The sequence below is a fragment of the Anabrus simplex genome, chromosome 3 (genome assembly GCF_040414725.1).
Source record: "Anabrus simplex isolate iqAnaSimp1 chromosome 3, ASM4041472v1, whole genome shotgun sequence".
Lineage (NCBI taxonomy): Eukaryota > Metazoa > Arthropoda > Insecta > Orthoptera > Tettigoniidae > Anabrus > Anabrus simplex.
Genome location: NC_090267.1, coordinates 106,888,616 through 106,901,354, shown reverse-complemented (window position 1 = coordinate 106,901,354; position 12,739 = coordinate 106,888,616). Strand labels below are relative to the sequence as shown.

General features: G+C 40.8%; 1 protein-coding gene across 1 annotated transcript in view; it reads left to right on the top strand.

Moving 5' to 3' along the window:
- The first annotated feature begins 1,827 nt into the window (after positions 1-1,827).
- Positions 1,828-12,739, top strand: part of Naa15-16 (N-alpha-acetyltransferase 15/16) — a 657,214-nt gene continuing 646,302 nt past the window's right edge. Inside the window, exons 1-3 of the mRNA XM_067144178.2 lie at positions 1,828-1,962; positions 2,617-2,701; positions 2,819-3,081. Of these exons, the coding sequence (XP_067000279.2) occupies positions 1,906-1,962; positions 2,617-2,701; positions 2,819-3,081 (405 nt within the window). The 5' untranslated portion in view covers positions 1,828-1,905. The remainder of the gene's footprint in view (positions 1,963-2,616; positions 2,702-2,818; positions 3,082-12,739) is intronic.

The following is a 12,739-nucleotide window of genomic DNA, read 5'->3' as shown; positions in this document are numbered from 1 at the left end:
GCTGTTATTTGGATGGACATCTACCCATTCAACAGGAATTTTTTGGGAAGGTCTTGTGGCTGATTCTGTTATATAATACTAAGCGAGTTGGCCATTGGTAAGGGTCGCATAGCTGTGTGTTTACATTTGGGAGATAATGGGTTTGAATCCCACCGTAAGCAACCCTGAGTATGGTTTTCCATGGTTCCCCATTTTCACTCCAAGCTATACCTTAAATAATGCCAGACCACTACCTTCCCAATCTTAGCCCATCCTTGCACTGCCGAAAACCTTCAGTGTGTTAATCTGATGTTAAACCTGTAGCAAATAAGGCTATTATATAGTAACCTTTCCAAAACTCTTATTATTGCCGTGTGTTTGTGGAATAATTCTAAATTAGACCCACGACCTTGCCGTGTATTTGTGGAATAATTCTAAATTAGACCCAAGACCTTTCTGTAATACTAAGCATCTCAAGCCATTGTATAATTTCAGCTGATTACCAAACATTTCTTGTGATTGTGTGGTCATAATGGTTAACAAGTTTTGTTTTTGTTTGTTCACATATTCCAGTTGAGTGTGGCAAGACCGCTTGACAGTTCTGTGCCGAGTTGCACGGAAAAACGACAGTATTTTTACTCATATCCAAGGACGTTAAAGTGCCGTTTGTTTCATATCTGTACATGAACTTTCAATCAATGTATATATTCTCAACTACGATAGTGAATTTGTTTCCAATAGATTACAGCAGGACCAACGGTTCTATTCTAATTCCACGAACACAAACAAATTGTTTGAAACCAAACCAAGAACTTTTAGATGCCGAGTGGTTTGTCTTTGTACATTTAATGTATATAAGTTTCATCTAGTTTAATCAGTTGGAGGCAAGACTGTCAAGCCCAGGAACGTACTTGAAATGCCAATTGTTTCATATCATTGTTAAGTGTCTCATATCGTAAGTGTGTTTCCAACCAGTGCAAGAAATTCCAGTATTTCCGTCTCTATGAACGCGCAACAGTCTAGACCAGAACCATGTCTCTGTACATTTGTTTCAAGGTGTGTGTGTATTTTATCCAGTTTTTTAAGATAGAAACAGAACCGTCAAATCCAGGAACGCTCTTAGAGAGCGAAGGTTTCATATGATTACATTGTAGCAGGACCAACGGTTCTATTCTAATTCCATGAACACATGACAAATTTTTTGAAACCAAACCAAGAACTTTTAGATGCCAAGTAGGCCTAGGCCTAGTTTGTCTTTGTACATTTAATGTATGTATGTTTCATCTAGTTTAATCATTTGGAGGCAAGACTGTCAAGCCCAGGAACATACTTGAAATGCCAATTCCAAGTGCTACTTGCCATGCATGCGTTGCATTTTAAAGTAATGTCTTGCAACCCATTAAAAAAATTTCCTTTAAATTTTCTTATCGTGATGATTGTTATCAGATTCCCCCTGAATTAATTTTCAACAGGAACAGATGATGACTCCAAGGGAGTCGAAACCGGTCTTCTTATAGTTTAATGTATTTTACGATGTGTTGAATGGTGGAACATCCCTCAAACTCTTAATATAATAATACTTATTAGTATTAATTGAGAATTTATTTTCAATTGCCCATTCCGAGAGTCTATTGAGTGTATCTTTACGTACAGAGCGATTAATATTTCTTTAATTATTCATGACAATTTGCCTCTGCGTTTGTTATTGACTTATATGACAAAAAAATGTCAAAATGTATATAAATACGCCTATTACTTTTTAAAATCCCCTCCCTTGTGAATGCAATTCTGGCCTGAAACACCACTGGTGCCTTTTATTCCTATCGGCAGGAGTTCTGGTCACGTGATCGGGAACGCCATATTGGATTGTAGCCACGAGGTTTTGTGGAGAAAAATATATTTACCGGGATTTGTAGAAAACTGAGGATGCCCTCAAGCAATCCCTTGCCACCCAAGGAAAATGCACTCTTTAAACGAATATTGGTAAGTTTCTGCATTCATGAGGAATTTCTAACTATTTTGTATGTTTGTTATTAATTTGTAAAGTCAAGCCCCCCTTTTCGTCTTGGTCAGACCGTAGCATACAACATTACCTTTAATGGCAAGAAAATAATGTTTGTAATTGCCATATTGTAATGTCGATATGTATGCAGTGCTATTTCTTTAGTAATGAGTACGTAGAGAGGTTGTAATTATTCTTCGAGAAATGACCATTGCTAAAAGAAACAGCTGTAGATGTCTACCCTAACCTGTATCTGTTCTGAAAGTCATCTCCCAGACTTTCACATTGTATTCCGTTTGATCCTCGCTCCTAACTTGATCATGATATTCGTTTCGAGGATCTTTTAATTGGCACTATTTAACTTTCGTGTCGATGATTTGCATTGTAGTAATATGTAATAGCTATGAACGAACAAGTACGTATTTGTCAGGTTATGTTATTTCTTAGAATTTTAGAAATAAAGATTTTTAGACAGACGTCTTCTACTATATCTACGTATGCTGTGGTTAATATAAAATGTTATTTATTTGTATTTATAGTTATATGATATATCATCTTTATATCTACCTTTTTTTTTAAAATTTATAAATGTGTCTGAATCTCTGTGATATTAATTAATCTCTCTATTTTTTCAGAAATGTTACGAGCATAAACAGTATAAAAATGGCCTGAAATTTGCCAAGCAGATTTTAACAAATCCCAAATATTCAGAACATGGAGGTAAGTGGGCTAGTGTTTCAATGAAGTTGAATTTTATAGGCTTCTTATTGTGTTGAAGTTATTCCTTAATTATATTCATTTTCAGAAGAGATTGTTGTTATCAAATCTTTGTTGCAGAAACCCTTGCTATGAAAGGATTGACCCTCAATTGCTTGGGTCGCAAAGAAGAGGCTTACGATTGTGTAAGACGAGGTCTGCGCAATGATCTAACATCACATGTTTGTTGGCACGTATATGGATTACTTCAGCGGTCAGATAAAAAATATGATGAAGCTATTAAATGCTATCGCAATGCTCTCAAGTGGGAAAAGGATAACATCCAAATTCTTCGAGATCTCTCCTTGTTACAAATCCAGATGCGTGATTTGGAAGGGTACAGAGTAAGTCTTTGATACTTTCTGCTTGTATATTTTAATGAAATTTAGAAGTAATTGTATGAGTTCGTGATTTTCTTCTCTAGTGAATCAGTTGAAAGATCATACCCAGTATTCTAATAATGGTTTTTAATTGTATGTTAGGTCAAGTGAAACTGAAAAGTTCAGTAAAATAGGTTAATTGTGTTTATCTGGCTTACTCTTCAATTCTCTTCTAAAGGCTATTCTTTCACACACTACTGCAAAGCTGCCTACACTGCTCTTTAATTGCCCACCGAATTGCCTGTCTCACTCCATAGCACAATCATTAAATAGCATTTGTTAATTAATTGTTCATTTTCAAATCATGACCTCGGTTATGGTTGCGGTAAAGAAGCCTATTCACTTATAAGCGCTGTGAAATGCAATTGTCTATATTCATTAGTGTACAAGGAACGAGTAGTGTTTTTGCAAAATTGCCTGGCATAGAATATAGAACAGTACACCAGATATGCTTAGAAGAGCACATGGCGACCATGTTCACATGTTGACTGTGGGGTGATGACGTCATTCGTGACGACATAAGGCATTAGAGAGAGACAGGGAATTTTGTCGGTAAGTTTTAAAACTGGGCGAGTTGGCCGCGCGGTTAGGGGCACGTAGCTGTGAGCTTGCATCTGGGAGATAGTGGGTTCGAATCCCACTGTCGACAGCCCTGAAGATGGTTTTCTATGATTTTCCATTTTCACACCAGGCTGTACCTTAATTAAGGCTATGGCCGCTTCCTTCCCACTCCTGGCCCTTTTCTATTCCATCGCCGCCATAAGACCTGTCTGTGTCGGTGTGACGTAAAGCCACTAGCAAAAAAAAGAGTTTACGAAACCTGCAGTAAGTTAACAGAGAGGAGTGAGATCCTTTTGTTGTTTACCAGCCGCCCCAAGACGTTTTCTTACTTATATCGAAAAATTAAAAGTGAGAGAACATATTTCTTAAAAGGATCAAGGGACGGGCTGGGAGTATTCATAGTGGCAGCTACCGTTCCATAAATGTAATATTTCACAGACTCTTGTAGTGTGGGTATGGCTGTAGATTACTGGTGGGAAGTACGTTGTTGTAATGTGGTTGTACCATTTTATTGACTGGTGTTACTGAAAGGTATAAAATGGCAGGGAGGGATTCATTAGGTTCAAATGTAGTAAGCAGTTTGCCCTATGCTGACGATAATATATAAGTAATAATAATAACGACGACTTGGTCTTAATGGCAGACTGTGCCGAAAGCCTGCAGTCTAATATCTTGGAACTTGAAAATAGGTGCAGTGAGTATGGTATGAAAATTAGCCTCTCGAAGACTAAATTGATGTCAGTAGGTAAGAAATTCAACAGAATTGAATGTCAGATTGGTGATACAAAGTTAGAACAGGTTGATAATTTCAAGTATTTAGGTTGTGTGTTTTCCCAGGATGGTAATATAGTACGTGAGATTGAATCAAGGTGTAGTAAAGCTGGGTCCGGTACACAAGCCGGCTATCTCCAGATCGGGTCTCAGAAATTTTTTAACCTAAAGGGCGAATTCTACTATGTCCAAAAAAGGAACTTAGATGCGAAAATTAAGAGTTTTTGCAATTTGTACGTGATTATTAAATGCCAATATGTGCCAAGCGCTACGGCTCTCTTGCCAGGGTAGCCATGTTCATGACGTCATAGTTCATCCCGTCAACCTCTGGAAGGTCAGCCACGATGAAACTATGATGTCACGAGGCAACATCTGACATTTAAATGTCCATACAAACAAAACTAAGCATCCCATGGGTTACAGCAGAAAATGAGCACAGCAAATCACAGAATGCATACCTATGATAGAAAGGTACTGGGTAAAACTGTACATTCCGCATCCGAACATTTATAACAGTATAAGGAAGGGAACACAATGCAAATAGCCGGCGTAAACACAACGCAAACAGCCGGCATACCTATGATATACATTTACCTTGAGGACAAACTTTACCTTCCGCAGCCCACCCAGTATATAACATACGGACGTGAAACGAATATACATTGTACGTGGAAGTCCCTTTAGAGGAGAGATGTGGGCCCAGGGTCACTCCGCGGCTTTGACCCCGCTACAGTACATGGCACATGCACACAGTACCAATAGGAAGTAGTGTGTTCTAACGGTACTCGCCGATTAATACAGACGGTCCTTTTGGTATCCATTGCAGGTACGGCTGGCCATCGTCTACGAAGCCAGCTAGCATACGTTAATATAACAGCACTCACGAGCTTTGTTCCATCGCATGTTTCGACACAATAACACACCTACAACACACATAAACCGCTACGGAATGTACGAATCAGTCGTTCCGGGGTTAAGTTCACGATATCGCACTATGTGTATATACGAGCCATTAAGGAAATAAATATCCGAAACGTGCATTGACAGTACCGGCAGAGGTTTCACGACCTCGTGGTAATGGCGACTGGAGCTCCAGCGAATCATCGCCCCTCCACCTTCGATCTACATATCGTCAGAGACGTACCAACCTCAGGAACCTAACCACTTGGCGATAGAGGACATGCCGTGACGACGTATGGAACGGCTGCCTGTTTCAACAGCATTGAAGCAGAATGCACGACATTCTCATAATATAATAAGCAGCGTACTCACCCTCTACTCCTAACAGCACTACTTACCTGTTGATTGGCGACGAACGGACATCATACGATTATTGTTTCCCGAATAGTTTTAGGCCCACATCTCACCTCTACAAGGACTTCCAAGTAGGATTTGCATTATTTCTACTTCCTTATACTTTTATACACGTTGGGCTAGGGAATGTATAGGTTTACTTAAAGTAAATGTATATAATAGGTATGCATTCCCGAATAGTTGTACCTAAACTATTCACACGTTGTATACGCCATGATTATGCATTTTCTGCCATATTCCTTCATGTGCCATGGATATGTACATATTTCGATGCACCCACACACATGGGGACAGCTGGTGTTACGCCCCCTTCGTTACGCGCGGAGGGGTTGGCGGCCCTGTGTGACGTCACAGCTCCCGTCGCCATTACCAGGTGTACCACATGAGTTATCTATAGAGGAACAGGGGGGCGTGACGTCATAATTATGACGTCACGATCATTTTTCTTGTCCACGGTGAAATGCTAAATAATTAAATTGGCGGCGCATGCACAGTAGCAAAAATTCGGACTTAGTTTTCGGATATTAATTCCCTGTCTCTCTCTTACACCCTGTGACGTCAGGTATGACGTCATCACCCTTCCGTCACCAAGTAAACATGGTCGCCATGTGCTCTACCAGTCCTATATAGTGTCTTCTTCAGTGTTCTATATGGCAGGTAATAATACAAAAACCTAGTATTTTCGCACCTCTACTCCTTCCTTGTACCCTAATGGACATATTTAACAGCATATGTCGGCGCCCACGAGTGAACTGGCGATAGCCGGCTTGTGTACCGTAACCCTATCTTTACATCGGTCTGTTTTCAGACCAACTTTGCTTTACGGGAGCGAAAGCTGGGTGGACTCAGGATATCTTATTCATAAGTTAGAAGTAACAGACATGAAAGTAGCAAGAATGATTGCTGGTACAAACAGGTGGGAACAATGGCAGGAGAGAACTCGGAATGAGGAGATAAAGGTTAATTTAGGAATGAACTCGATGGGTGAAGCTGTACGCATAAACCGGCTTCGGTGGTGGGGTCATGTGAGGCGAATGGAGGAGGATAGGTTACCTAGGAGAATAATGGACTCTGTTATGGAGGGTAAGAGAAGTAGAGGTAGACCAAGACGACGATGGTTAGACTCAGTTTCTAACGATTTAAAGAGGTATAGAACTAAATGAGGCCACAACACTAGTTGCAAATGGAGGATTGTGGCGACGTTTAGTAAATTCTCAGAGGCTTGCAGACTGAACGCTGAAAGGCATAACAGGCTATAATGATAATGTATGTATGTATGTATGTATGTATGTATGTATGTATGTATGTATGTATGTGTTACTAACCGAACAAGATAGCTTTGTCAGTAAAGTTTTTAGTGATTATTGGAAGTGTTACCATGTTTGGTGTGACCAGTCATTGGTATGGTAATCTAAATCTTTGGTGGTGACGCTTTGGTACCCATCTTGCATGTTTGAAATCGTAGAAAAATATTTTACAATACCTGTAGTAGCAGAGAGGAGAGATCCTTCCTTTATGCTTACCAGGGACTACCAGCCTGCCCCAAGCCACATTAATATAGAAGAATTACAAGTAAGAGAGCGTAAAACAGGGAAATGGGATCATTGTCTTTGTTGTTCTTGGCCGGCTGTGATGAAGGCAATATCCATATTGTCTCCAATGGAGCTCACATGATGTGTGGCTGCAAGGCTGTCACATTCGGAGAAAATAGAAAACCACAAAGTTTGAAACTGTAATGGCAAGTGGTGGTTGCGATCTGCCCACCATTATTGCTATTGGATTCCTAATTTATTTTTTCTGTTTGACATTTTGTAGGAGTGTCAATGCCAATCTCTGTCATGGAAATAGTGGCTGGTGTGGGGCCAGACTCCATTTGAGGGGCTCATTTCTATGGCTGTGGCGCGTTTGTCCGCATGGCAAGAAGGAAGTAATTCATTAGCTGTGTGTAATGTTCCGATATTGACGAGCCTGTTGAGTGCCACGAGAGGTCATCCAGGCTGTGCATTTTGGATATCTAACCTACCTTTCATCTCTTTGATTTGTAACTAATTAAGTTATTGTGCTGTGCTTTGTATCTACTAGACCAGTTACTCTTTCTTACATTTTTATTGATTATTGTGCCAATATTTAATTCTTCCCATAGCTGATCATGGAGGCGTGTACAAGATTCCATTACATACATACATTATCATTATAGACTGTTATGCCTTTCAGCATTCAGTCTGCAAGCCTCTGAGAATTTACTAAACGTCGCCACAATCCTCGATTTGCAACTAGTGTTGTGGCCTCATTTAGTTCTATACCTCTTATCTTTAAATCATTAGAAACCGAGTCTAACCATCGTCGTCTTGGTCTCCCTCTACTTCTCTTACCCTCCATAACAGAGTCCATTATTCTCCTAGGTAACCTATCCTCCTCCATTCGCCTCACATGACCCCACCACCGAAGCCGGTTTATGCAAACAGCTTCATCCATCGAGTTCATTCCTAAATTAGCCTTTATCTCCTCATTCTGAATACCCTCCTGCCATTGTTCCCACCTGTTTGTAGCAGCAATCATTCTCGCTACTTTCATGTCTGTTACTTCTAACTTATGAATAAGATATCCTGAGTCCACCCAGCTTTCGCTCCCGTAAAGCAAAGTTGGTCTGAAAACAGACCGATGTAAGGATAGTTTTGTCTGGGAGCTGACTTCCTTCTTACAGAATACTGTTGATCGCAACTGCGAGCTCACTGCATTAGCTTTTCTACACCTTGATTCAATCTCACTTACTATATTACCATCCTGGGAGAACACACAACCTAAATACTTGAAATTATCGACCTGTTCTAGCTTTGTATCACCAATCTGACATTCGATTCTGTTGAATTTCTTACCTACTGACATCAATTTAGTCTTCGAGAGGCTAATTTTCATACCATACTCATTGCACCTATTTTCAAGTTCCAAGATATTAGACTCCAGGCTTTTGGCACAGTCTGCCATTAAGACCAAGTCGTCAGCATAGGCCAAACTGCTTACTACATTTCCACCTAACTGAATCCCTCCCTGCCATATTATACCTTTCAGCAGATAATCCATGTAAACTACGAGCAGCAAAGGTGAAAGATTACAGCCTTGTCTAACTCCTGTAAGTACCCTGAACCAAGAACTCATTCTACCATCAATTTTCACTGAAGCCCAATTGTCAACATAAATGCCTTTGATTGATTTTAATAATCTACCTTTAATTCCATAGTCCCCCAGTATGGCAAACATCTTTTCCCTCGGTACCCTGTCATATGCTTTCTCTAGATCTACGAAACATAAACACAACTGTCTATTCCTCTCGTAGCATTTTTCAATTACCTGGCGCATACTGAAAATCTGATCCTGACAGCCTCTCTGTGGTCTGAAACCACACTGGTTTTCATCCAACTTCCTCTCAACGACTTGATCGCACCCTCCCTTCCAGGATGCCAGTGAATACTTTGCCTGGTATACTAATCAATGAGATACCTCGATAGTTGTTGCAATCCTTCCTGTTTCCTTGCTTATAGATAGGTGCAATTACTGCTTTTGTCCAATCTGAAGGTACCTTACCAACACTCTACGCTAATTTTACTACTCTATGAAGCTATTTCATCCCTGCCTTCCCACTGTGCTTCACCATTTCAGGTCTAATTTCATCTATTCCTGCTGCCTTATGACAATGGAGTTTATTTACCATCCTTTCCACTTCCTCAAGCATAATTTCACCAACATCATTTTCCTCCTCCCCATGAGCTTGGCTGTTTGCAACATCACCATGATGATTTCCTTTTACATTGAGAAGATGTTCAAAATATTCCCTTCACCTCTCCAGCGATTCCCTGGGATCTATTATGAGATCACCTGAATTACTCAAAACACTGTTCATTTCCTTTTTCCCTCCCTTCCTAAGATTCTTCATTACTGTCCAGAAAGGTTTCCCTGCTGCTTGACCTAGCCTATCCAGGTTGTTACCAAAATCTTCCCATGACTTCTTTTTGGATTCAATAACTATTTGTTACGCTCTGTTTCTTTCATCTACGTACCAATCCCTGTCTGCCTTGGCCCTTGTTTGGAGCCATTTTTGATAAGCCTTCTTTTTACGTTTACAGGCTGCTCTCACTTCATCATTCCACCAAGATGTTCGCCTTTTCCCATCTTTACACACAGTTGTTCCTAGGCATTCCCTTGCTGTTTCTATTACAGCATCCCTGTATGCCACCCATTCACTTTCTATATCCTGAACCTGCTTACTGTCTACTGTTCGAAACTTCTCACTAATCATATCCATGTACTTCTGTCTAATTTCCTCGTCCTGGTGACTTTCTACCCTTATTCGTTTGCAGACAGATTTCACTTTCTCTACCCTAGGCCTAGAGATACTTAGTTCACTACAGATCAGATAGTGGTCTGTATCATCAAAAATCCGCGGAAAACTTGCACATTCCTAACAGATTTTCAGAAGTCGGTTAAGATATAGTCTTTTATGGATCTGGTACCCCCAGCCTCCCATGTGTAGCGGTGAATAGCCTTATGCTTGAAGAATGTATTCGTAACAGCTAAACCCATACTAGCACTGAAGTCCAGCAAACGCTTCCCATTCCCATTAGCTTCCATATCTTCCCCACATTTACTAATCACCCTTTCGTATCTTTCAGTTCTATTTCCAACTTTTGCATTGAAATCGCCCATTAGCACTATTCTATCCTTGCTGTTGACCCTGACCACGATGTCACTCAATGCTTCATAAACCGGGCGAGTTGGCCGTGCGCGTAGAGGCGCGTGGCTGTGAGCTTGCATCCGGGAGATAGTAGGTTCGAATCCCACTATCGGCAGCCCTGAAAATGGTTTTCCGTGGTTTCCCATTTTCACACCAGGCAAATGCTGGGGCTGTACCTTAATTAAGGCCACGGCCGCTTCCTTCCAACTCCTAGGCCTTTCCTATCCCATCGTCGCCATAAGACCTATCTGTGTCGGCGCGACGTAAAGCCCCTAGCAAAAAAAAAAAAAAAAAAAAAAAAAAAAAAAAAAAAAAAAAAGCTTCATAAAACTTGTCAACTTCATCCTCATCTGCACCCTCACATGGTGAATACACAGACACAATTCTTGTCCTAATTCCTCCAACTGACAAATCTTCCCACATCATGCGCTCATTTACGTGCCTAACAGAAACTATGTTGTGTGCAATGGTATTCCTGATAAAGAGCCCTACCCCAGACTCTGCCCTTCTCTTTCTAACACCCGTCAAGTACACTTTATAATCTCCTATCTCTTCCTCATTATCTCCCCTTACCCGAATATCACTTACTCCTAGCACATCCAGTTGCATCCTCTTTACTGACTCAGCCATTTCTACCTTCTTTCTTCCATAAGCCCCATTGATATTGATAGCTCCCCATCGAATTCCATTTCGTTCGCCAAGTAGTTTCCAAGGAGTCCCTCGCCTGTCAAATGGGAGTGGGACTCCATTACTCCCATAGGTCCGAGGCTTGCTTGAAGTGTTCTGAGCTTGGTAAATTCATGAAGCAGGATGCTGCCCTACTTGCACATAGTCCAAGTGAGGATCTCTCCTCTAACGGGTTATGGACCACCGGTGAATTATATAGTCCTAGCCGCCTGAGCACAAGGAGGGCCACGACTCAGAATATGTCCGAGATGCCCACTCCCATTCCATAGCAACTGGTATCCCGACTCTCAGGACCACTTACTAGGCCACTCAGTCGTTGCCCATGGTTCACGAACTAGGACGTGACTACAGTAACCCACAAACATGAACCATTAAGATTCCATTAAGTGTATAAAATTTTCCTCCAATAGTTACTAGTACAAAATGTTACTATTAATTGAATTATACATAGTTGATTAGGTCTACTTGATATGGTTATTAATTGCCCTACTATATGCTACTTTGACAGTATTGAGAAGGTTGCAGCTTTGTGTCATTGACTCCAACTGATCTCGACTGCAACTTCGTCTCTCTTAGCATAAAATTATATCTGTACTGAACCACTGTTGTACCAACTGCTGCCTGTGGGAGCAAAGCTTGGAAGATGTTGGCAGATTTTACGAGGAAGATACATGTTTTTCATCATCGTACTTGCGGCAGACTCTGAGGATATGGTAAACTAACTGTTGCCGTTGAGAAAGTGTTGTGACGCAGTGGCATGCTTTGTTGAATGTCATCATTGCTAGCTGTTGACTCCAGCTAACTGGCCATATTCTATGCATGCACTGACCTCCCATACCTCACATGCACGTTCTAGGTTCCTCTGCAAGCCAAACAGACCAGAGGCTGACCATGGAATACCAAGCAGCAGAGGTTCACTAACGACCTTAGCCATGTCGGCCTATTTTTAACAGAACGGAAACCCTTGCAAAAAAAAAAAAAGTGGAGAGATATTGTTGCCTGGTATACATGACAGCCTGGGAGGAACTGACATACATACATCATTATAGACCGTTATGCAGTGGCGAAGCGTGCAAGTATCCACTGTTACATCTGGTAACAGTTTGGAAATAAAAAAATCAAATATTGTTTAATATTAATATTTTTGTTTCTTCGCCTGGACGTGTCGCGAGAACTCTATTGCAGCAGTTTGCCACCGTCAAAGCTGAGCGAGAGGCTGTTACCACTCTATGCAGTGGTTATGCTTTGAATCTCTTCTAACAGCTAGGCGAGTATTACTGTGCCAAGCAAGGCCCTTTTCCCTGGACACTGAGATGTATCTTACTATATTCTCCGGTCCTGTTACCACAGTGGAAAGTGGAAACAAAAGCTTATAACGTCGGTGCTGAACTGTTCTGTCCATTCCTTCCGCCACGCTCAACAGTGCATTGTTATATTATTGTGTTATTGTTTTCTGTTATAATACGATGTGACTTCTATGGTTAAAGTGTGAATTTATGTTTAATTTATGTTAGGTAAGGACAGCCTATAGAATTCCACAATGTATTAAACATTAATGAG